The 22,765-nt window shown below is 50.1% G+C and overlaps 1 protein-coding gene across 6 annotated transcripts in view; it reads right to left on the reverse strand.

Moving 5' to 3' along the window:
• Window positions 1-22,765, reverse strand: part of HERC1 (HECT and RLD domain containing E3 ubiquitin protein ligase family member 1) — a 49,498-nt gene that overhangs the window by 25,494 nt on the left and 1,239 nt on the right. For 4 of the 6 annotated variants that reach the window (XM_083371179.1, XM_083371177.1, XM_083371174.1 and 1 more), the window contains exons 2-36: window positions 22,275-22,370; window positions 21,392-21,586; window positions 20,985-21,296; window positions 20,723-20,819; window positions 20,432-20,575; window positions 19,936-20,063; window positions 19,242-19,386; window positions 18,981-19,156; window positions 17,863-17,993; window positions 17,277-17,442; window positions 17,037-17,162; window positions 16,491-16,712; window positions 15,930-16,082; window positions 15,602-15,734; window positions 14,899-15,090; window positions 14,557-14,778; window positions 13,833-14,006; window positions 13,197-13,311; window positions 12,992-13,112; window positions 11,938-12,109; window positions 11,489-11,795; window positions 10,940-11,060; window positions 10,470-10,521; window positions 6,240-6,508; window positions 5,466-5,681; window positions 5,217-5,337; window positions 4,836-5,073; window positions 4,177-4,367; window positions 3,785-3,940; window positions 3,514-3,620; window positions 2,952-3,062; window positions 2,694-2,870; window positions 2,059-2,298; window positions 1,633-1,716; window positions 583-1,094 (exon numbers count right to left, since the gene is read on the reverse strand). In XM_083371179.1, the coding sequence (XP_083227305.1) occupies window positions 583-1,094; window positions 1,633-1,716; window positions 2,059-2,298; window positions 2,694-2,870; window positions 2,952-3,062; window positions 3,514-3,620; window positions 3,785-3,940; window positions 4,177-4,367; window positions 4,836-5,073; window positions 5,217-5,337; window positions 5,466-5,681; window positions 6,240-6,508; window positions 10,470-10,521; window positions 10,940-11,060; window positions 11,489-11,795; window positions 11,938-12,109; window positions 12,992-13,112; window positions 13,197-13,311; window positions 13,833-14,006; window positions 14,557-14,778; window positions 14,899-15,090; window positions 15,602-15,734; window positions 15,930-16,082; window positions 16,491-16,712; window positions 17,037-17,162; window positions 17,277-17,442; window positions 17,863-17,993; window positions 18,981-19,156; window positions 19,242-19,386; window positions 19,936-20,063; window positions 20,432-20,575; window positions 20,723-20,819; window positions 20,985-21,296; window positions 21,392-21,586; window positions 22,275-22,370 (6,122 nt within the window). The remainder of the gene's footprint in view (window positions 1-582; window positions 1,095-1,632; window positions 1,717-2,058; window positions 2,299-2,693; window positions 2,871-2,951; window positions 3,063-3,513; window positions 3,621-3,784; window positions 3,941-4,176; window positions 4,368-4,835; window positions 5,074-5,216; window positions 5,338-5,465; window positions 5,682-6,239; window positions 6,509-10,469; window positions 10,522-10,939; window positions 11,061-11,488; window positions 11,796-11,937; window positions 12,110-12,991; window positions 13,113-13,196; window positions 13,312-13,832; window positions 14,007-14,556; window positions 14,779-14,898; window positions 15,091-15,601; window positions 15,735-15,929; window positions 16,083-16,490; window positions 16,713-17,036; window positions 17,163-17,276; window positions 17,443-17,862; window positions 17,994-18,980; window positions 19,157-19,241; window positions 19,387-19,935; window positions 20,064-20,431; window positions 20,576-20,722; window positions 20,820-20,984; window positions 21,297-21,391; window positions 21,587-22,274; window positions 22,371-22,765) is intronic. The other 2 variants (XM_083371178.1, XM_083371176.1) reach the window with 2 other exon arrangements.

Consider the following 22,765-nt stretch of genomic DNA (forward strand, 5'->3'; position numbering starts at 1 on the left):
GAAAGCAAGTGAGGGATAGACGAGAGGAAAGCACAGGAAATCACACAGGCAAAATAAGATGTAAAATATACCACAGTCTAAACGAGCTGACAATCTAAAAATCAATGTAAACCAGGGAAATGAGATTATGGGGAAGGATGACATTCAACACAAAAGTAACAAACCATGCGTGTATATCTTTAAAACAATGTATTTAATTCTAAACACTTGACATGGTTTACCATTCACTAAAAAAGGAACTTTTCTAAACCGCTTTTGAAAAGCGCCTCTCAACAGGCACAGTTGCCTCCACGAATGGGCCGCTGGCTGGCACATACCTGGGGTGTCACCTGTCCCCAGAATGCCCTGGCAGGGCCCAGCCCAGCCCACCTAGGACAGGTTGGAAGGGGCCTCTGCTTCCCTGTGGTGATGTATTACTCTAACGTAGCCGTTCCTTAGAGCAAATCACACGATAAATTATCCCAGCACTTAAAATGCCACAAGCTACTCTGGGAGGCAAGCGGCTCCTAGACCAGCTACTCAAACTCAAAACCATTTCCTGAATCTCAACCGCTGGCCGCTTGCTGAAGACCAGCACTGTACCTGATGGTGATCTCGGCCTCATCCCACTGGACCTTGGCAGACGCGCTGCCTTCCTTGACCACGCCCAGCAAGGTGGCGTGCCGCCCAGTTTGCTTGTGGATGCAGCGTCCCCCAACTCGAAGACCAGCGTCCACCCCACCAATCACTGCCAGCACCGGCCAGACCTCCACGCAGAGCGACTTCAGCTGCAGTTCCGAGAGGTCCGCCAGGCCGTGCAGCCGGCCGCAATGCTTCATCTTCTCCTCCTCCTCGCGCACCTCGCTCTCCTCTCGACTCTGCAGGGAGCGGCTTTTCTTCAGCTTCTGACCGGCGTCTTTCAGGCACCCTTTGATTTTGTACAGCCTCTCCATCATTTTTTTGTTGATGCAGTGCGTCCACCGGTCGGTGCGGTGCAGGATGCGGATCAGCTGAATGGTGGCCTCCGCCAGCACCGCGGCCACCGGGCTGCAGATGGGATCCCCCGGCAGCAGGTCTCTTGGGGTGCCGCGCATCTGCATGTCACAGATCTTCACCTAAACAGACAGAGAGACATCCGGAAGTTCCTTTGCTGCCTCTCGGGCCTTAAAAATCCCTGTGCTGAATTTAGAATATCAGATTCAGTGACGGCCATTTTTCTCCTTCCAAACTGCCCCAGGATTCATCTGCCTACTGCTAGCGAGTCTAGCAGGCAGAGAAGTACCAACATTCACAGTGCCCTGGGATGGCAGAAGGGTGCCAAGACCGGGCAGGATTTCAAAGTGTGGGGAAATGGGTGGAGGAGAGAAAAGGCAGGCCAGCTTAACCAGGGAGAGACCCTGGCTCCTCGCCCTCTTCTCGGCATGCCTAAAAGCCACAGAATTTCAGGCAGAAAAGCTAGAAAGGCTCCTCAAAGAGGCTCAAGGTAGATTTGGCCAGAACAAGCTGCTTCAACAAGCCAAAGGCACTGAATCCTCTTATGGATGTCCCTTTATGTTCCCCGGTCTCCCTGCCCCCTCCTCAATTGCTCCTGCCCTCCCTCAAACTGGCAGGGAAGGCCCATCTGCTCCAGAGCCCTCAAAGCATCCACGTTACCTTTTCTCCAGGGTTGCTACTGTAAAACATCACACAAGGATACAATTCTCCAGCATCCACATCTTCAAAAGCCAGTTTGGGTTCCTAATGAAAAAGAAAACTTAAGGGACTTGAGACACGCATTTACAGGGGAGAACTTCTGCTTCTGCTCCAGTTTGACTATGAAATTTGTGCCAGCTTAAGATGAGACTGGGAATTCACTTCCCTTTATTTGTTTTAGGTCACTGCACCCGTTTATGAGATTAACTTTCCAAGGTGAATATACCCACTGTATATAAGAAATATACATTGGGTTACTCTTCTTCTGCTCTGTTTGAAACTCGGGACGTAATGTTGCCACAGGAAGGAGTTTTTAACCTCTATCGTAAACTGCTTATTAAGCAATAAGCAACTATAGCAGGGCAGGAATGGATCCAAGCTTCTCACCTCCCCATTTTTGCCGAAGGAAATCGTTCTTGCTTCCATATCCAGCACGCACGTGATGAAGTCTCCTTGGGTGAAGCTGGTCAGCGTCAACGCCTGCTCCCCGTTGTGGTAGAGGTTGCCGCTGTACGCTCTGTACAGCCACATGTCTGAGGTGGTGCGATGATTAAAATCATGAACGGGCCAGCGGGACACTCCCACGCACGTCCCTTCGTTGCCTCGGTTTTCCTTCACAATGTAAAACTAGAAAATGCAGAATAACTGTGAACTTTAAATATGAACACGGGCAGAACGCATATACTGTAAGTATGGGACAAAAAGGAAATATTTGGGTTTGACAACCCGCTCAAAATCTCATCCTCCCCTCTTAACAAAGTAGCAACTCTCGGGTATAACGAACACGACTAGTTCTTCCCAAAATTAAAACGGGCAGTTGCAATACATTTATTTTTGGGTGAAAACCTCCCACGAGTTCCCAAATACTACTGAATCCATATTTCTAATACACTTTCCTCCATTTCGAGCAAGATACCATCCCGAGGAGCCAGAAAGCAAGCAAAAAAGTGCCTGACTCCAGCTGAACCAGTTTATCCTCCACCACAGGCCTGACTCTGAAATGCTCTTTTTGGTCTGCCTACCTTCCACTGGTAGCACCCGGAGGAGACCCCTGTGGAGGCCAGCCCGTAGCCCTTTCCTCCGCTGCCGTGAGTGAGAATCTGGCCGTTTTCCACCAGGCAGCACTGGGCCTTCTCGGGGTCGAAGGAGACCTCCTGGATAGGGAGGTTCTCGTCCTCTTCTTCAGACTCCCCCTGCTTCTTCAGGGACGGAAGGCAAAACTCTTGTCAGCGTGGCGCAGCCAACGCGCACGAAGATATCAAAGGTAGATAAAATGGTACCTGCAGCTTTATTTCTTGCTCTTTCTCTTTGACCTGAAGTACGTGTTTGGCTTGCGCAACGGGGCTCTCCCACATACAGTCGGACAGGAGGGAAAACAGCCGCTCGATCACCTGTTGGGAGCATCAGCACAGCGCATTCAATTCAACGAACTGCAAGGGAAAGGCTACAGCTGTGCTTCGGCACTTCTAAAGGCCACCGAGGGGGCTGCGTGGGTCCCTCGTATGCTACCTAAGGACTTCTCCGCACCCCTGTGGAAGGAGCGTCCTCCAACGGCAACATAATGCAACGCAGCCAGAGAATCTCAAAGGTCCCTCGGTCTCTTTGGGCATCGCTGAAGGGATGACCCTGAGACACGGGATGAGGGAAGGATTCTCTTGCTGCCAACGGGTGGAAACTGTCCTGAGGTAGGAGACCACCGATTCTGTTTGGGAGAAGGTAGCGCCTGGCGCTCGAGGGAAAGGTGGGCCTGAGGGCGGCTGCTGGAGGCAGAGACCTAATTCGACTTTAGAGGGGCAAATACCACCCTATGGCCATTCTAAACTCTCTCCAAAGTATCAACACCTGAGCCATCTGGTCATCCTCCACACCCGATTCACAGGCCGGCAGCACAGCTTCCAGGACATGGAGGGCGAGCAGCCTGGTCCTCAGTTTGCCAACCAAAGGGACACCTAAAAGGGAAATGGCACAGAAAATTGATTTGAGCAACAGGCGGTTTTTAAAGTGTTGCCATGAAGCCCAAACACACATCCCACATATCAGTGGAATAATCGTGATTATTAATTTGATGCTAACTGTCATTCATTGGTTCATCCATCAGCTCAGTGGACCGTACCTGAGCAGCACTTTTGAGAAGCTATGTCCAGAAGCACTTCGGTCCACTTTGGGGAAGCCATTTTGGACTGAATGGCTTTTGAAGAAACAACTCTCCTGAGGAAAACTAAGAAATCTCCTAGATGTAACTCTGCAGCATGCTGTTTTCGGAGGGCAACTGTAAAACCAAACAACACGAATGAACCTTTGCCAGCCCAGCAAGACGGCATTCCTGTAATAAATTCCCTAATCTGTAAAGCAGGGCAAGCAATTGGGAGCAGAGATTGCATGACTGTTTTATTGGCAATTATCGCAACCCAGGAGAAGGGGGACCGAGAGCAGCCAAAGGAACGAACTGCAACCTCTGCCTGACTGTTGTTACTCCTTCCTTTAGACACGGTGGGGGCCTCCTACCTTTGAAGTCTTTCCTCTCAGTGTCTCCTTTGGATTCTGGTTTTTTTCCGTCCGGATCGCCAACTTCTTTTTCTCCAAAGGAAGAAGTCATAAGCACCACGCCCGCTTGCGACAACAGGTTCTTCAACTGACTACACAGCAGGTCCAGCAAGGACTGCACCACTTTGGGACTCAACTGATCTGCGTACGTCCTAGGTGGAAAGGGTGGAGGTCAAGCAGGGTCACCCAGAGGAGTCCAAGCCCTGGGAAGAGATCCACGTGAGGCACTGGAGAACCTTCCCGGACACGAACTTCCTGCTCCTGGGCCTGGACACACCTTCCAACCAACGGAATTGCTAATGGAGGGGAATGCTGCTCTCGGCCACCCAGGAGCAGACCTTCAACGGGCTGAGGCTGAACCCGCAGCACCCTCCATTCCCACCCCAGGCCTGCCTGGCCCGACTCTGGAGACCTCGACCAAGGACTCGTCTTTCAACCAGGCGGGGCCTTCCGTCAGCACCGTTTAAGGCGGCTGCAGCTGGTGGAGGGATGATGCAAGGTCAGTATTTCCTGGTTTTGCAAAGGAGGTAAATTTGGGGCTTAGCCTAACTTTCATCCCAACTTTTCAGTATTTCAACCAGTCGGTTCTGGGGGGTAAGTTTTATCTCGTTAGTCCTTACCCGGTGGTGATGGCGAGAATCTGTAGCAGCCGAGTGCTGGCTACTTTCAAGGCCGTGCTGAGCTGGGAAATGCCACTTTTGGGTAAGAGCTGCAGGGGCTGCCCTAGCACGGTGTCCGTCCCGCATAACTGAGAAAGGACGTTCAGCAATCCGGTGGAAATGGCCAAGGAGACATCGGCTGGCTGGTAATGCACACTTAGGGCAAACACAGTCACCAACAGGAGCCGTTGTTGTGCCTCTAATACACACACACGCGCACGCAAGCACAAAAGGGAAAACAAGAACATACTTAAAGAAGGTTTCCAGATTGAGCCGGAGGAATCTCAGGTTTATTTCTTCCCAGAAATAAAACTAATGCCGGATTCAATCCCCTCTTCTTACCAATGTGATGCTTATTTGCTTGAAGGGCTCTTTCCAATGTTGCAGACAGCTGCTGATAGATCTTGTGCACCGCCACTTGGATCTCGGTCTGGAGACTTCTCTTAGCTGCTCTGATGCCATCCTAGGAAAAGCCCAGGGCAGTGAAGCCCACCCATTGGAGAGCCGCCCGCCAGAGGAAGCCCTGGACAGGTCTTGAGGCAAGCGGGGGGGTGCACAACGGCACCGTCTTCTCGGGGCCACAGCCCTTACCTGATAGTGGTGCAGCCGGGTGCTCTCTCCTTTGGCTCCGGCCTGCCCCACGCTTCCCAAGCCGAAGCAGCCGGCCAGGAACTGCAGCCTCACAGAAGTGAGAAATGCGGAAGACTGGAACCCCAGTCCTTGGCGGTTCCCCAGGGAGCTGGTGCTGCCCTTCTCTTCCATTCCCGAAAGCAAGACCAGGATCTGGTGCAAGGCCTCCAGGCGCAGCTGAGGGCGATTGGAAAGAGGGGTTTGGAGCTGCTACTGGGAAAGCAAATCCTAAGAGCAGCAAGACGACAGGGAAGCTTGCAAATAACATTCTCCAAGCAGAAGCCACAGGACATCCTGTGGACAGGACCTAAACATGTACAGTGGCAGGTGTTTTCACAGACCACGTCTCCTCCTGAGAGGCACAGGAAGTATCCAGGCTTGGGAGAACAGCCACAGCAGAAGGAAACAGAATGCAGAAGCTGCAAGACCGTAATCCTTGTTTATGTGAAGGCAACTGCTCACGAGTCCATCGGGGGCTCAGCTACATTAAATGCGCCAAAGGTGCCAGAAGGCTCTTATGCTGGGTTTTGCTTCTGATATTTCGTGGTGCCAGCACAGCTTGACAACCGCTGATTGCGCGGGAAGGCCGGCCAGCACAAGGGCCAAACCAACTAGCCTGCCAGAATGGAAGGAAGTGAACAGGTCCCTCCCCCAGGCAGAATGGCAGGCGACAACTCCAGGGCCCGGATCCTCTGACAATCGGGATGACAAGGAACCACAACATGCAACACACACCTCCGCTCTCTGCTGCTGCTGCTCCATGGCCACCAGGTAGGCCTGGGGATCGGTGGACATGCTTTCTTCGGGCTCCCTGAAGCCTGGGGAGCTTCCTACATCCCCACTTATAAAAGTAACAATGTTCTCGATCAAAGTATGAATGCCGACGGATTTTGTGAAATCCACATCAGGCTCCCCAAACAAACAAGAAGAGCTGGAGAGCCAATCGCGCTGTTTTAGCCGAGTCCACGAGTCGCTGAGAGTTTCAGTCGGGCTGTGGACCAAGCCTAGAAACACACAGCAGAATCCCGTCAGCGGCAAGGCAGCCGAGTTCTGCAACTGGCAGAAGCGAGTGCGCAGCTTACAATTCAAAACAGATGGAAATGGGAATTCCTTCAATTTCATGCACATGGTCAGCAATGCCCACCACATCAAAGGCCCAAAAACTGAGAGCTGCATGTTTTGCCGGCAAATCTCCGGGCTACGGATTTTGCCTTACAAGGAAATTAAAAGCACAAGCCACTCAAACGGTTTAGCTTAAAGCTAGAATGTTGAAAAAAAGGTATATGCAAATAAAACAACACAGGGGTAAAGGGGGGAAAGAACATTTGCCACACACAAAAAAGGGAAACTCTTTTCTTCACATCCAATTGAAAAAAAAGGTTTGTGTGTAACTTGCATCAGTGTAAAGCAGGGGTGGGTGATTTATAGATTTTCTGGAAATTTATGTAAATACAGGGATGAGTAAAGGTCAAGTAAACAGGCACAAATGGTTTGCTTTCTTTGGACCTGGCTTCAGAGCAAAGTGGCTTGGCTGAGCTTAAGCAGATACAGAGAGATAGCCCTCGACTTACTACCCTAACTAAGCCCAGACTTATGGTCGTAAGCTGAGGCATCACGTAACCAGATGCGAGTCTTGTCGACCCCACCATTATCTCATAAAGCTGTTACTCTTAAGTAAATGCACAGGGAGAAAAAGAAAACAGCTGTTGAAGGGTGACCTTGTCTGCACAAAAAATATGAAACTTTTAGAAACAGGGGAGTGAGGCAAAACCTATTTTATTGCTCCTCAATTTTGCAATAATTTTAGTTACATTATTGCTCAAACTCTATCAGTGTTTCTGTGGAAAAGTCTGTACCGTATTTTCCGGCATATAAGACGACCTGGCATATAAGACGACCCCCTACTTTTAAGAAGTTTTTCAAGGTTTTTTGTCTTATACACCGGAAAATACTTACATGCCCTGCCCTCCTTGTCCGTCGCAGAGGAGGCGAAGGCCCGACTGGCCCCGCCGGCCCTCCCGCTGCTCCCGCCGGCCCCCGAGGCGCATTTCCCGGGCGGCAGGCAGTGCCGGAGGGCAGCCGCCACCCCGCCACGGCCGGCGCCCCTCCTGCTTCCCCCCCCAGGCCTTGAACTTCTCCCATTCGGCGCAGGGCGGGGCAGCTCCGCCCGCAGCCTCTTTTTCATGTGCCGCTTCCCTCTCACCGTCGGCCGAGGTGCGCTCGGCCCGGGCTCCCGGTCCCTCTTCCCGCCCTGCCCCTCATGGAGCTGGACTGGGCGTGCAGCCTCTCGGTGTGGCTGCTTTTCCTGGGCAGCCTGGTGGTGCGGCTCCTGCGCTCGGACCTGTTGCTGAGCCGGCGGCTGCTGCTGCGCATGGGGCTGCTGGCCGTCCTGCAGGCGCTGGGCCGTCCTGCCGCTGCCCCTCAGCGCCGCGCTCACGGCGGCTGCCTGCTGGCTCGTCTCGGCCAGCACCGCCCGGCGGAAGCGCAGCGTCAGACGGGAGCAGGACTTCCCTGCCGGCTCCCGTCCGACGCTCTTCCCTCTTGAGGCAGCTGCTGCCTCAAGAGGGAAGAGCGTCGGACGGGAGCCGGCTCTTCCCTCTTGAGGCAGCATCCCCGAGGACTCCTTAGGAGCCGGGGAGCGATGCTGCCTCAAGAGGGAAGAGTGTCAGGCGGGAGCCAGCAGGGCAGTGCGCGCATGCGCAGGACTGCCCTGCTGGCTCCCGCCAGACGCCACCCACTGATTTTCCGGCGTATAGGACGACTGGGCGTATAAGACGACCCCCCAACTTTTGAGGTGATTTTCATGGGTTAAAAAGTCGTCGTATACGCCGGAAAATACGGTAATTCTACTGCATTCTACAGTTTCAGAGCGATACGCCCCTCGGCGTTCCACTTTACGATGTCGACTTTACGTTGAGCTAAGCTGCCTTCCTTTCTCTGGGCATTAAGAGAGCTACACAAACGTGAAGGCCAAAGGGCGATGCCAGGCGCTGATCCATGGCCACTGAAGAACGGGAGGAAGGGCAAGGCGAGCGGTGGGGCCCACAGAGCCACCGCGGATGGGCTAATTGGGGCAGAGGGCACTCAGGGCTGCCATGACTCCCCCCCTCCCCGATTTAAAAAAGGAATGCACGTTACTTTTTTTAAAAACTGCAGAACCCAGAAGAAACTTACTAGGCCAGAAGGGTCCGATACATTCCTTATCAGAAACAGAAAAGGGAGAATTCACAAAAACCTCTCAAGAAGTGACTGTTCACACGTTTCAGAAAAGGAAAAGACTGCCAAGGAGGGGGGTCTTTGAGGGTCCAGCATAGTCGGGGTTTAAAATAACCCACCCTCTCCTGGAAGCTGCAGTTGGGCGAAGAGGGCTCCGCCGTGCTTCAAGGACGCCCCTTGCGCTAAGCAAAGCCTTACGACGACTCCAGCAGTAGCTCAACTCTGAGCTTGACAAAAGTCTGAGGGGGGGGGACAGGGACCACCAACGTTTACTTGTCCTTGTATGCCACTTCTCAATAATGCGATATTCAAAATGAAGGTGGAGCGGCTGCTATACATATTTTATATTTTATAAAGTATGTAGGCAAACTAGAGAGAGAATATAAAATCAGAACATGCCATCGTGTACTTGCTTGAAGCTCTTCTTTTTTCTGGGGCTCAACTGGCCAAAAAGGAGTAAACACACTACCACACAAGAATCAGAAGACAAAGAAAGACAACATTCAATCTGCAATCTGTCCACACATGGAAAACAGGGTCAGGAAGGGGGGGAGGGGGCGGAGCGTTCCCATTCAAACAATCACTTCCTAAAATCCGATGGGTTAGATTTGCAGGAGTCTCCAACCTTGGCAACTCTAAGACTTGTGAACATTCCCCAGCATAGCAGGTTGAGGAATGTTCACAAGTCTTAAAAGTTGCCAAGGTTGGAGAGCCCTGTAAAACTAACCCAGCGGATGTTCAGTTTGGGGAACTGAACTGCACAGGTTCAATTTGCCAAGACTGGAGACCGCTGGGTTAGAAAACACGGCTGCATCCCACCACCACTTCCCAGGCCTGGCTACTCTGCATCACAGGGCCCGGCGCGGAGCAGATCTGGCCAGGCAACAAGCTGAATTCAAGGTTTCCCTAGAGGACAGAGACCGGTTGAAGGACAGCAACTCCAGAAGCCCAGCGGGAACCAAAAGTTTTCAGAAGCTAAGAAAGGTGCGGGAAGACAGACTGCTCAAAAGGAAGCAGCACTCGCTCGTCAAGAGTAGCGACCCTTCTTCCCCTCAGTAAAGGAAGTGGAGATTAGGCCCAAGCACAGAGGGTCCACTTTCTGATGGATCTTCGACTGATTGGCCATCGCTCCCTGGACTCTCTTTGCACCACCTGCAATCCGCCTTCTCGCTTCGCACAACGGAATGTGGCGACACTCCCATCATACGTGGCATTTCCATCAGTTGTGCAACGGCAATCCCTCTCATAATTCTTTGAAGTGTAGACTGAAGAGTCCACCTTGAGAACTTGGTTTCCAAATCCAGAACTCTTCAGAATTCTCCAGAGTTTCCCCTCATAAAGCAACCCACGGAAACAGGCAGCCATTATTCTCTGGCCATGTGCAGAGAACCTCAGCCTGCTCTGGAATGCAGCTCTGATCGCTGGGTAAGGCGGTGGCCAGCAAGCCAGGCTAGAATGCTGGTGGACCATCAGCACAGACCCCTCCTCAGAACCTCCCACACTACAAGGGGGCCACACAACAGACTTGGAAAGTTGTCTGAAGTTGCAAAGGGTCAAGGTCGTTGCTTTAGAGCAGGGTTCTCCAACCCTGGGCACTTTAAGACTTGTGGACTTCAACTCCCAGAATTCTTCATGGCTGGCTGAGGAATTCTGGGAGTTGAAGTCCACAAGTCTTAAACTTGCCAAGGTTGGAGACCCCTGATTTTGGAGGATGATAGGGCTATGAGGTGGCGATAATTAATGGTTTACCTTTCTTTCTATGCGATGATGCCAAATCCAGGTCCACATTTCGCCTTCCGCTCTAAAGAGAAGCACAGAAAACGGTTAACGTTATGGGTCCTTCTGGTTATTTTGTAGTAACAGTTCCTAATGCAGTCAAGCTGGGGCACAGCTTTAAAAACCCAGATGACAAATTAAGAGACGTAACATAAACGGGGGCAGAGACAGGGAGGGAAGTGGAAAATAAGCAAATAACAGAAACACCGTCCTTTTAGAGCAGGGGTGTCAAACTGCCGGCCCACGGGCCGGAGCATCACGGAGAAACCGCGCCCATCGCATTGCCAGCAATGGGAAAAAGTTCCGAGACGTCGCGCGCCGTCATGTGGTGTCGCGAGTTTGACATGTCTGTTTTAGAGGAATCTAAACACACGTTGGGCTTTTGAGCTGAATCAAGTTTGTGACTGCCTGTCCCATCAAGTAACGCTTGCAGTTCTGCTTACCAGTGAGTAATTTTCCTCATCTGATTCAGGCTGAGAGAGGTCAGATTCACTCCTCGATTTCATCAGTTTGTAACTTGAGGTAGAGTGGCCCGAACGGCTTTCTGCGCTAAGACTTTCACTTCTGCCTCACATAAACAGACGAGAGAGAGAAAAAAGTACACAGTGATGCAAAGACCTTTTCCTTTGCCTGGGGGTTCTCAGTGTCGTGCTCTGCGTTCAGTCATAGGCCACGGCCATGAAAAGCCTCCTAATTCAGGGGTTCTCCTTCCATGTCCCCACATGCAGCCGAGTGCTTCTGCTTGCATAAATTCAGCCACAACCACATTTGATTAAATCTACTCTCCCATGACAGGCAAATGCATCATACACACAATGAACACCAAGGACAGCCCTGGGGTCGGTTTTTGAAAAAATGCAGCCCTGCCTTCACAGCAGTAAGTAGCGAAGCTCATCCAAAGGGCACCACCAAGGACACCCATCCGACTAGAGCTCCGGTGCAGCCACCGCAGGTGCCTGAGATGCCGGAGAAGAGCGCAGAGCTGCTCGCACCTGGTCATGAGGCCGGCCCCTTCCGGAGTGCCGCCCGAAAGCTGCTGCGACTGCCCTTCCTCCCTCTGCTTCTGCAGCTCCTCAATCACCGGGCTGACCCCCAAGATCAGCAGGGCACAGCGGTGGATCACCGAGTTGCAGGCAGCCGTGTACACATCCTGGCCCTCCGGAAGGTCTCTGCTGATGCGCCGCTCCTGCTGGGACTGGGGGGGCTGATCATCTGCTTGTGCCCCCAGCCCGCCATTTATTCTCTCTCGGTCTCGGCCGCGGGCTACTTCTCGGGCTGATAGAAAACATTGAAATATTTCTGTAACATGCAACACAAAAACAAAAGGTCTTAACTGCTAGGCGGAGCTAAAGGGCGGCAGTCATTCTTCAGCTGAATGTCTCGGCCCCCAGGCAAAACTGTGCCAGAGGTGCCCGGGATCTCGGCCCCAGCGTCCACTTACTGCCAGCGGTCATCACTTCGTGCTCTCTCTCCTCCTCTTCCTCCTCCTGCTCCGGGTGCCCCTCCTCCCTTTCCCTCTCTGCCTGCTCTTCCATTTCTGCTTCCTCATCGATGGTCCGGGTAAAGGGGCTTTCTTGAGCATCGATGTCTGACGATTCTGGATTATCTGACAGCTGGAAAAAGGGCAAAGAAGAGGGGCTGTGAATGGAGCCCTTGCTTCAATTAAACAGGAATAATCCGTTACTTGAACGGAATAAAAATAACCCGCTAGCTATCACACCAAGCTTTTAGCCATCGCTTATTTCAATAGCCTGCCACAGAATTCAAATCTGAAATACTTCAATTTAAAAATGTAATGAACCAGCTTAATTCAAGGCAAGCAAAACAAGGAGAAATGCTCACATGAATTTCAGCCTGAGAAACCCCCGTGGTCTTTCATGTTAAAATGTTGTTGTTGTTAGTTGTGAAGTCGTGTCCGACCCATCACGACCCCATGGACAACATTCCTCCAGGCCTTCCTGTCCTCTACCATCTTCTGGAGTCCATTTAAGCTCACGCCTACTGCTTCAGTGACTCCATCCAGCCACCTCATTCTCTGTCGTCCCCTTCTTCTCTTGCCCTCAACCTTTCCCAGCATTAGGCTCTTCTCCAGTGAGTCCTTCCTTCTCATCAGGTGGCCAAAGTATTTGAGTTTTGGCTTCAGGATCTGGCCTTCTAAAGAGCAGCCAGGGTTGATCTCCTCTAGGACTGACAGGTTGGATCACCTTGCAGGCCAAGCGACTCGCAGGAGTCTTCTCCAGCACCACAGTTCAAAGGCCTCAATTCTTTGGCGCTCAGCCTTTCTTATGGTCCAGCTTTCACTGCCACACATTGCAACTGGGAAGACCAGAGCCTTGACTATACGCACTTTTGTTGACAGGGTGATGTCTCTGCTTTTTAGTGTGCTGTCTAGATTTGCCATGGCTTTCCTCCCGAGGAGCAAGCGTCTTTTAATTTCTTCATGTTAAAATACCTTCCCTCTTTAAGAAAAGGAAACAGGTGGTGGTCAGGCTTACCCATCTATCCCTGGAAGATGAGCGAGTGGGAATAAGTTCCATGTTCTTGCAAGCAAGCAAACGATTCCGAACTTTATACACGCATCGATAGATTTCTACCAACATTTTTCCAGGCTGGTACCTAAAAACACAAGCATCCCACATGGTTAAGACAAGAGACATCAATCTCAGACAAAAATGACAGAATAGGTTCTGGAATACTTGCCTGCTCTCACCACTTGCTTGACTGAGCAGATTTGTGTGTTTCAAAAGGGCAGCAAGAACAAATCGGGAGACGGTGTCCAACAGGGACTCGCTGCTCAAGGTCGCACTGTCCCAATCTGATTGAGTAGAGAAACAGAATAAAATGCCCTGGAAGCCTCCGAAGGGTAAACGGCCAGAAAGGTTCCACAATGATTCCCCCAACTCTTTGGTGCTTGCTCTTTTCAAGGGGTCCAATTAGCCCCCCAGCCCAGCAAAAAGCACACAATTCTGGGAGGGGGCCTGAAGGGGACACTGACACTGCTTTGCAGCCCAGAGGCCACCTACTCCTATTTGCAGCCCGATTAAAGCTCTCTCCAAACAGGATGGAAAATTGGACCGCATCTCCTCTGGCCAAATCTGCTTCGCCAAATGATCTGCTAAGGTTCCCTGGAAATCGGAAGGCTGAACCTGCCGCTCGGAGGTCGCCTTCCCTGTGCTAAACGGAGCCAAGTCCTCTCTTGGAGCCAAGATGAAGGGGCTGCTTCCCCAAGAGAAGGCTAAGCACTTCCTCTGTCTTTTACCTGGGATGCACCACTTCTACCTGAGAGCCAGGAGGGAGAAGAGCATGGGGCTCCCTCTCCCTCTTCCGAGAGTTTACCTTTGCTCACGGCGTAGTCCTGCATGCTGACCCAGAGGCTGCGGGCTGGCTCCTTTGCACACCCCAGGGCCATGTCCACTAAGATGGAGACTTCCGGGCGGAGGCGGTAATCCAAAGGCTTTTGCTCTTCGTTTCCAGAGAGGGCCACCTCCAGCAGAGAACTCACCGATTTCTCTAAAAATAACAAAAACAAATGCATGTTATCCATTTACTTAGCTCAACCTTCCAAATCTATCCCAACTTATGGGAGCTGTAATATGTCTGAAATGGGAACAATCAGAGGGCTGACTGAGTGATTCATAAGTAGAACCAACCGTTCCACCGGCACTCAGGGGAGCCCCAGCGGTGACCCCCAAAGGGCTACTGAGCACGCTCAGCCTTCCACTGCTCCCTTTTAAAGCCACCCAAGCAGGTGACCACCTGAACGTTTCTTTGGGGCTAATGCCTGCATGAAGAAGTGCTTGCTTGTTCCCTTCTGTCCAAAATCCGGCATTTGTTTTCACAACTCCTAATATGATACAATAAGGACAATACTTTTTCTCTATTTTCTCCCTCCCAGTGTATTTTTATACTTCTCTTTCTCTTCCCCACTTTTCTAAGCTAAAAGTCCCCTCCCCCGAGCATCTTTCTACCCTTCTCTCCCACTTCTGGAAATTTATTGGATTATTTTAACCTGTAACCCACTTCTATTTCCGCAAATCTTTAATGCTGTTGACCAGATTACCTAACTGGGGAACGTCCATTTCTACTCCATCACTGAACAACGGTGTTTTCAACCAGTAAGTGGTGTCCTGCTCTTCGGGGGACACCGGCGACCCTTGTAGCATCCCACCCAGACACCGTCCAATCAGCAAAGCAACGGTTCTCTCAAGGTCCACAAGCCACACCCACACCTGGGCAGGCTGAGGTAAGGGTATTCCAGCTGGATCGACCAGTTCAGGCCCACCTGGGAATATGGAGCAATCAGCGTTTTAGAAAATTGGGATTACCAGCCCATTTCCGTTCTGAAATCTCCCCCCCCCTTCTCAGTTTGGAAAGGACAAGATCTACTCTGAGCCAGGCTTACCATGAAGAGGCCACTGTAACTCCTGGTCTTCTAGAAGCACTGCAGCTGGCAGGAGTCTATTAAGGCAATCCAGAGGTGGCAACAGATCCAGAAGGTAGCTCAGCAAAGACCGGGCTACCGATACAGGCAGCAAAAGCAGGGAATTTACAATCTGGCAAAGCATGCTTCCCGCTGCAGACACGTAGATGACATCTGGAAGGGGGGGGAGAAAGGCTCATTAATGGGGGGCAGGCCTGGAAAGCTGCAGCAGGAAGTGGGGGGGGGGGGAAAGATGCCTGGATTTATACATGTATGCCTGATGGCAAATTCATGGGCAGCCTTTCTCAATCTGTGTGGACTTCAACTCCCAGAGTGCTGGCTGGGGAATTCCTTCTTCAATTGGAGGTAGGCAAGTCCCATGAATCCCCCCCTCTCCCTCCCCCCAATATAACCTTGGCACCCCTTGACCAGACTCAAGAAGCAGCCTTAGGGTTCTCATGTGCCCCAAGACACAGGCTAAGCATTTCCAGCCGTTACTCCAAACCAGCACTACGATCAGCCTAGCCAGACCTGACACGTATTTGGGCATTTAACCAAACGTTCAGCAAAAATGAGACAGATTGGGAGAAAAAAGCCTGATGAACAATAGTTCTGTAACTACATTCTCTACTGAGCACAATCGGATAAACAGCGCATGCTTGCACGCATGCGCACGCACACCCACCTCTCAGTTTTTCTCCCACGCTGCCGTTCCAGGGGCTCTCCTTCAGCAAAGTAGCTGAGCGGGAGTAGATCTCCGTGGCGTGAGGCAAGAGAAGCTGGAGGTGCTTGTGCAGGAGGGCCACACTGCTGGAGCTCTGCAGAGAAGAGAGACCCGTGAAAAGTCCTCCGCAGGGAACGTGGCCGGCAGGGAGGCGACCGCCACAAGAACTACGGACTCCTCTGCTCATCCAATGACCTCTAGCCAAAAGTTTGCACCTAAAATTACTGTCCGTCACGTTCTTTATTGTTTTGCTTACTTTGGAGACGGGTCTAAAAACTGCAGCACTCACCTCACCGACGCTGTTAATGTGACAGTAGGCGAGGAGCTGTTTCTGCAGGGAGCAAAGGAGTTCGTGAAGATGAGCAGGCTGGCTGTTCTCGGAGGAAGACGTCCCAAGTAAAAATTTGTCACTGTTTTTCTCCAGCTCTCCAAATGCTTGATCCTACCAAGGCAGAAGATTCACACACACACAAAGTTTAATATGCTTCCCTGTGTAAGTTTCCCTTCCTTATTTTTAATCCCCACCCCATTCCAATAGCTATAGGAGCCATGTTTCTACCAACAGATATGGCTGCTTTCTAGAACTGCTTTAAAGAATTATTGTGTCCTTGCTACTAATACAATTCTCGCCAATTAGGAAATAGCACCCAGGAGTTAGAACTGAGACGACATAACCAAATTATTAATCCAACTTAAAGAGTGGACAATACTAAAACTCTGGCAAATGAAAACAGCTGATTTTTTCAAACAGTTGGTTTCCCCCACTGCACCCTCCCATCAGTCCTCTGATCCAACCAGTGTTTCTGGACTAAACTATTCCAGGGGCACCAGGAGTAGGTAAGGAACTCACCGTATAGAACCCCAAATTGCGCAGGAGAGTCTTCATTAAGATTTCGGCCAGGTGAGTGTCAGGGTGGTGACTCTGGGCCCCATAGGCTGCATCAGAGAGATTCCCATAAGCAATGCACAGGGAGGAGATGTCAGTGGCGTCAGAGGGGGAGCTGTAGCCGAGCAAGGAGGCGACGTGAGTGTGGTCTTGCAGGCTGGTCAGAATGATATCCAACTGCATTCGCTGATGGGGAAAAAAAGGGAAAAAAACCCCTATTTCCTTCACTTAGAAACCTTCTGACAATAACAGCCAGATAAGACATCAAAGCAAGATCCCTTGCACGTGGTTTTCAGCATTACAGTCGGGTTTTTTGATTTAACCTTTACATTACCCAGCAGTACAGAATTTAGTTGATTTCATGGTGCTTTCCCAGCTCTGTGTGCTATTCCAAGAACTTACAGTTCAGAAGCATAATAAGCACAGTCAGCGTCAGATCGTCAGATCCTCAGCAGCAGCATCACCCCGTAAAGGTCCAGCTTTGCCTTCAGACGAACAGGGACTTCTTACCTGCCCTTTGGATAAGCTCTCCCATCGGTCAGGGCCCTGGGGAAGGAGGGAGTGCAGCAGCTCCATCCTCTCCCTTAAGGGAGGCAGCAGCATCGTCGCTCCAACTGACAGAGTCTCAATTACTACCTAAAATTTGAAGGGAGATGAAATCGCATGAACGTCCCACTGAAAGCTGCAAAATAGACGTAACGTCGTTCAGCAAATGTACAGTCTAAAGGGGGCTTCCCAATCAAGACTGACCTCCTGTATTTCATCTGGGACGGAGGAATCCATCAGGCGAAACAACAAATTCCGCAGGGGCCCCGCCTGCCTGCCCAGGATGCTGGTGGCCACTCCGCCAGCCAGCGCCAGCGCCAGGTGGTTGGAGAGCAGCTTCAGACAGAGTTTTAGGAAGTTGTGGTGCTCCCTGCAAAAGAAGGAGTCGCCATTAACGGAGGCCTTTCTGTAATAATCTGGCTTGTCCTTCCTTCCCAGGCACTGCCTTCCTTTACAAAAGGGGCTCCTTGTTAGACTTAACTGCTGAAAGCACAAACAGGGGAATCCTCCCCCAAAGCCCCAAGGGGCCTTGCCCTGCCTTCCGTGTTCACGCTAGAGTTGAAAGAGAAATTAGCAAATGGTTTCTCCCACCCAGTGGAAGAGCCTTCGGTTTCTCACCGAAAAGTCCATACGTTACTGCCACAAAGGATTTCTATTACTTAATCAGAAATCTTAAAAGGAATTCTAGCTCTGCATTCATGATAAATCGAGATTAAAATGAAACATATTAACAACAATAATCAAAAGAGAAGCAGCCGAAAGGATTTCACCCCCCCCCCAAAACAAGTACCTTGAGGAAGGAAAAGGAAGAGGAGGAATCTCACTATTAATTTTGTCACAATACTGCTCGAGGAAAGAACGGAGGTGGGAGAAGGTGCTTTCTTCAAGATCCACACAATACGGCCTGTGCCAGGCAACAACCTGCCTGCAATCAAAGGAGGAAAGGTTAAGGAAGGAAGATGCCCATCACACTGAAGAGCAGAACCAGGCCAAGCCAGAGAAAAGGGAGATCTGATGTGAAATGCACTCAAGCTCCTTCAAACCGAGCTCGACTTGGGGGGTCTTCAGGGGAGCATCTGTGCGGCAGCAGGGGGTGGCACAGCCTTCCTCCAGGGCTTTCAGCTGCCCGGTTCTGCCTCCAAACTGACCCTGCTTGGTACTTTGACATCAACCCTAGTTAGCCAGAGCTTGCTCATTAGCAGGACTCTGCAACGTATTCCCTAAGACCAAAACCTAAATGCTTCCTTTTAATTCTCAAGCTGTTTCTATGTCTCTTTTGTACACAGTGCTAGTAAAGCCCCCCCCCCCATATATCCCTATCTAGTGTGCTGGAACCAGGTGCTTGCTGAGGGGGCTACTGCTTTTTTCCTAATATCCTCACCTCACCTTTCTTCTGCGCCCGATGCACAGAGAGTGGTTCAGAAATTTTAAAAAAAAGCAAAACTGAAATCTAACACCATAAAAGAACACATTTAATACAAAATCACACTGTATTTATCACATTTGTAGCACACACACCCAGAATGACTACCTGCTGAATCATCCCTTTAATCCATTACCCCACTCATTCAATTTCTCGTTTTAAAAGTAGTTCTGCTCATCCCGAGTTGCCTTTCTGTTGTGCCGGAGTTGTGAGACCTCGCTGGATGAATAAAGAGCACAACGGAGTCCAAATCGGAAGACGCTGCGGCCATGAGTCCCGTGCCAGAGGCCAGTTACAAAAGGAGAATGCCGAGAGATATTGGCAACTAACGAGTTATAAAATACACACAGGAAGTTTGGAAAATCCAACAAGGTCTCTGGTGATGAAAAGGCCCAGTGCTCAAAAACATCAGGCGCTTCAATTAGGTCTCGGCGACAGAAACAGCACAGCTTTATCACACAGAAGCGCACACGTGCACGTATTACTTGCCTATCTCTGGGAAGGGCTGTCCAAGCCAGACTATGGGATGTTCCAGCCGAAATCTGCTGAATGGCGACTCCATCTAAACCACTTACTTTCTTTGGCTTAGTGATGGGGCCGGTGGAATTCCCTTGGCCACACTGCCCCATGGAGTTGTTACCCCAAGCGTAAACCTCATTATCTAAAGAGAAGCAGTTCAAGATCGTCACAGAAATCTCACAATACCAAACACAATTTACCCAGAGTATGCGGGCACGCCTTCTTACCATGAGAAAGGGCCAAGCAGTGGCTGTCACCAATTGAAATGTCCACAATCCGCGTGGCGGCCAGCTCTTCAATCAACTTGGGCCGGAGAGCCGTGGCTTCTGAGGAGCCACATCCTAAGCATGCCCCACAGCCCCAGGCAGACACCTGGATCAAAGGGGTACAAAGAATGCTAAACCTCACAGACCAGAGTCCATAAGCCCCAACTACAACCCAGGTACAACTCTGACACCATTAAAGAAATCTTTCTCTAACTGAAGAGCCGCAGCTGATTCAATCTGTACACATAAGCCTTCCGGCTCTGCACCTATCAGCCTGTGTCACGTAGCCAGACAGAGCCTGCCAACGTCCCCTGCCAACAGCAAAGAGAGAGCCAACTCTGGGCACATCTCGGCCACTTAAAACTAGGCACATGAGTTCAAACCTGGGTTTGCTTCTCAATTAGCTTTTGCAAGCCACCTTGAGTATTTTTGGAACAAACAAACATTAAGACAGCTCTTTTGTTGAATAATTTCTTGCCCATTTTGCCAACAGCTCCAATAGCTTAAAGTGGGCAGGGAAAGAAGCTTAAGAAATCCCAGTGCAGTTTCTTTTTGCCCCCAGGCTGCTGCTGAGCCACAAACTCCTTCAAAGAATTAGTGAAACTCTTTCTCATCTACCAGCTTTTGTGGCTCAGTTGCAAATTGTTCTGCTTACTTGTCCAGTTGACGTTAGAGCAAGCGAAGACTGGCTTCCGGCACAAACTTTCCGTATGAACATCCCCTGCAGAGCTTCTATCACTTTGGGTTTATACACTCTGTTGGTGTCTCCATGACCCAATTTGCCTGTTGGGACCACATACACAAGGGAATTTACAATCTGCAGATCGAGGGCTACGCAACTGACATCCATCTAAAATAAACTGCCAATTTAAATTACAATTACAATTGTACAATTAAATTACAAATATTTAACCATTACATTACAATTATCAGCAGCATCTTGAGACAGAAAGAGTGAGAGAAGACTAGGGATCTACTGTATTTATTCATGTTCAAATTGCTCTGCAATAAAACAAATGTTTATGGTGGCTCAAAGCTTGAGCGAACGTTTCTGCCGATGAACGCAACAGTCCATACGGGATCACGGGTTTTTTCAGGCTGGCCATTCCCTGCCTCAAGCAAGACAGTCACCACTCAACCAACGCTCTTACCGTTATCTCCTCCTCCAAAGGACCAAACCGTTCGCCCATCTTTGGACAACGCTATGGTGTGTGAGCTGCCGCAGGAAACCTCTCCAACGTTGCTAATGTCTTTGACAAGAGTGGGGATGTTACGGCTGTTGCTGTCACCGTGACCTTGGGAGAGAAAGCAGAAGAGGCCATTTGCAGGATTTTGCTCTTTAGGCCTTGCCTCTAGAATCGGTTTCTAACTTGTTTTAAATAATTTCTTTTTGTCTTAATTAGCGGTTTAAAGAAAGAGGAAAATGCGATTATTCCCGTTACCTAGCCTGCCAAAGTCTCCTTCTCCCCAGCTGTATAATTCACCATCCTCTGTAACAGCAGCACTATGCCGGTACCCAGCCGATACACAAATCACCACCTGGATAACAGGGGAAGAAAGTTCTCCTTTTAGAAAATAGTTTAGATTTCAGCCCTAGATGGAGAAGCTCCTTAATAAGCTGGGCTACAAAAGGGTGACACAGACAGAGAAATAAGAAACTCGGGGATGTGAACCTTCTGAAAGAGCCAAGTCGGTGCGGCCTACCTTTCCCTGCAAAGGTCCCTGGATAAGCTTAGGGTATTTTTGTGTGGAGCTATTTCCGTGGCCCAGTTTCCCATAGTCGCCGTCCCCCCAGCTGAAGACTTCTCCTTCGGTGGTGAACGCCAGCGTGTGGCCATCCGAGCCTTTCGAAGATGACACCTTTTTGATTGATCGGTGAGGCTCAAAAGTCAACTTCTTCAGGGTGGACTGATTGTTGGAGTCACCCAGTCCTAACCGGCCGTAGCTGCCTTTGCCACAAGCCCGAACGGAGCCATCCGTGGATATTACGAAGGTACAATACTGACCAGCTTCAATCTATGGCAGGGAGAAAACAAAAGACAGAAGAGATTGGCAGCTGATCCTTTTTTAGCTCACCAAGCAATCTACCCTCACTATCCAAAGATACTCACTGTCTGCGCATCAGAAAAACTTGGAGCCAACTTAGGCTGAAGGATTTTCTCCTGGGTCCCTTCCACAAGTTGGTGGCTGCTGTTGCTGCCCCAGACATACACCTCACAGGTTTCAGAAACAATGGGAGTCTCCCCAGTCTGGATGCTATCTGGACTGGCACATGTCCTGGAGTAGTCGGAGGCCATCCGGCACACCTTTTAAAACAAACAGGCCTTACAGGAAACATCTGTAGGCAATTATCAAGCGGTCTCATTAACTCAAGTGAACCCCACATCTTCCCCAACGTGGCGCTTGATGTATTGTTAGATTTCAGTTCCAGGAATTCTCAGATACAGAGTTGAAATCTGGGCGCATCTGATTGTGGGAGGTTGGACCAGGGGATTCACTTCATCCCACTTGTCCATCTCATCCCACCGGCCGCATTAGATATGATGACCAAAAAGGCAAGTCTGTTAAGACAGAACTATCTTTTAAGTTTCAGTTGAGATTTCTGGGGGAAAAAACCCACCCCAAGACCGTTTTCCGAAGGGAAAGATCAAGAGGTATCAGGGGCTGCAAATTCCCTTCTCCTAGCCGTTTGCATAGGCTAAGCAGATGCAGGGCTGCTATAACTGTGCTTGTTTTTAATACTTTTTAATTTAAAGCCAGGCCAGAATTCAATAAATATAATTTCCTCAACATTCTGTAACAGTTAATTACCTTCAATCTTGGGAAGAGGTAGGACAGAAATTCAATATTGAAATAAAACCGCAGAGTCAAAATACACAGAATCAAGGACACATACCAAGTTTCCTTCACACTTTTAGAGGAGTGAGAAATTCACGACTGGAAGAAGGTGAAACAGTCTTTTTTCACCCTTCCTTTATGGCTAGGTAGACGTACCTCTTCAAAGAGACACAAGGCTGCCTCATAGAGCGAGCACAGCCCTTCAGAGGTCCTGGTTGGTTCCCGCCACTGACTTCGGTCTGCAGACGATCCCTGCAAAATGAGCCACAGAAGAGGAATGACTGAAGGAGAACCGCACACATATAGAAGTACGTAAACATATCTCACCAACCAAGCAGTAGACTGTTTCCCCAAATAAAACAGGCTAAAAAGAAATTTCTTTCCTCAAAATAACAGCACTTTATGGCATGCACTCTGCTCGAGAGAAGTTCCCCAAGGATAAGCTCCAGCACAAGTCCAAAAGCTTGGAAGACTGAACCTCTGGTCTCGGTGACCGACCCAGATTGGACCAGCTCTTTATTATTTTTGCAAATAATTGTATGCATCATCTTCAGCATTTTATTTTTAATTTATTTTACTTTTACACCAGAATGCCTATATTTTTATTTGTTTCTTCTAAATAAGAGACAGGCGGTACAGGTGCCAAT

The sequence above is a fragment of the Vipera ursinii genome (assembly GCF_947247035.1).
Source record: "Vipera ursinii genome assembly, chromosome: 11".
NCBI classification, from domain to species: domain Eukaryota; kingdom Metazoa; phylum Chordata; class Lepidosauria; order Squamata; family Viperidae; genus Vipera; species Vipera ursinii.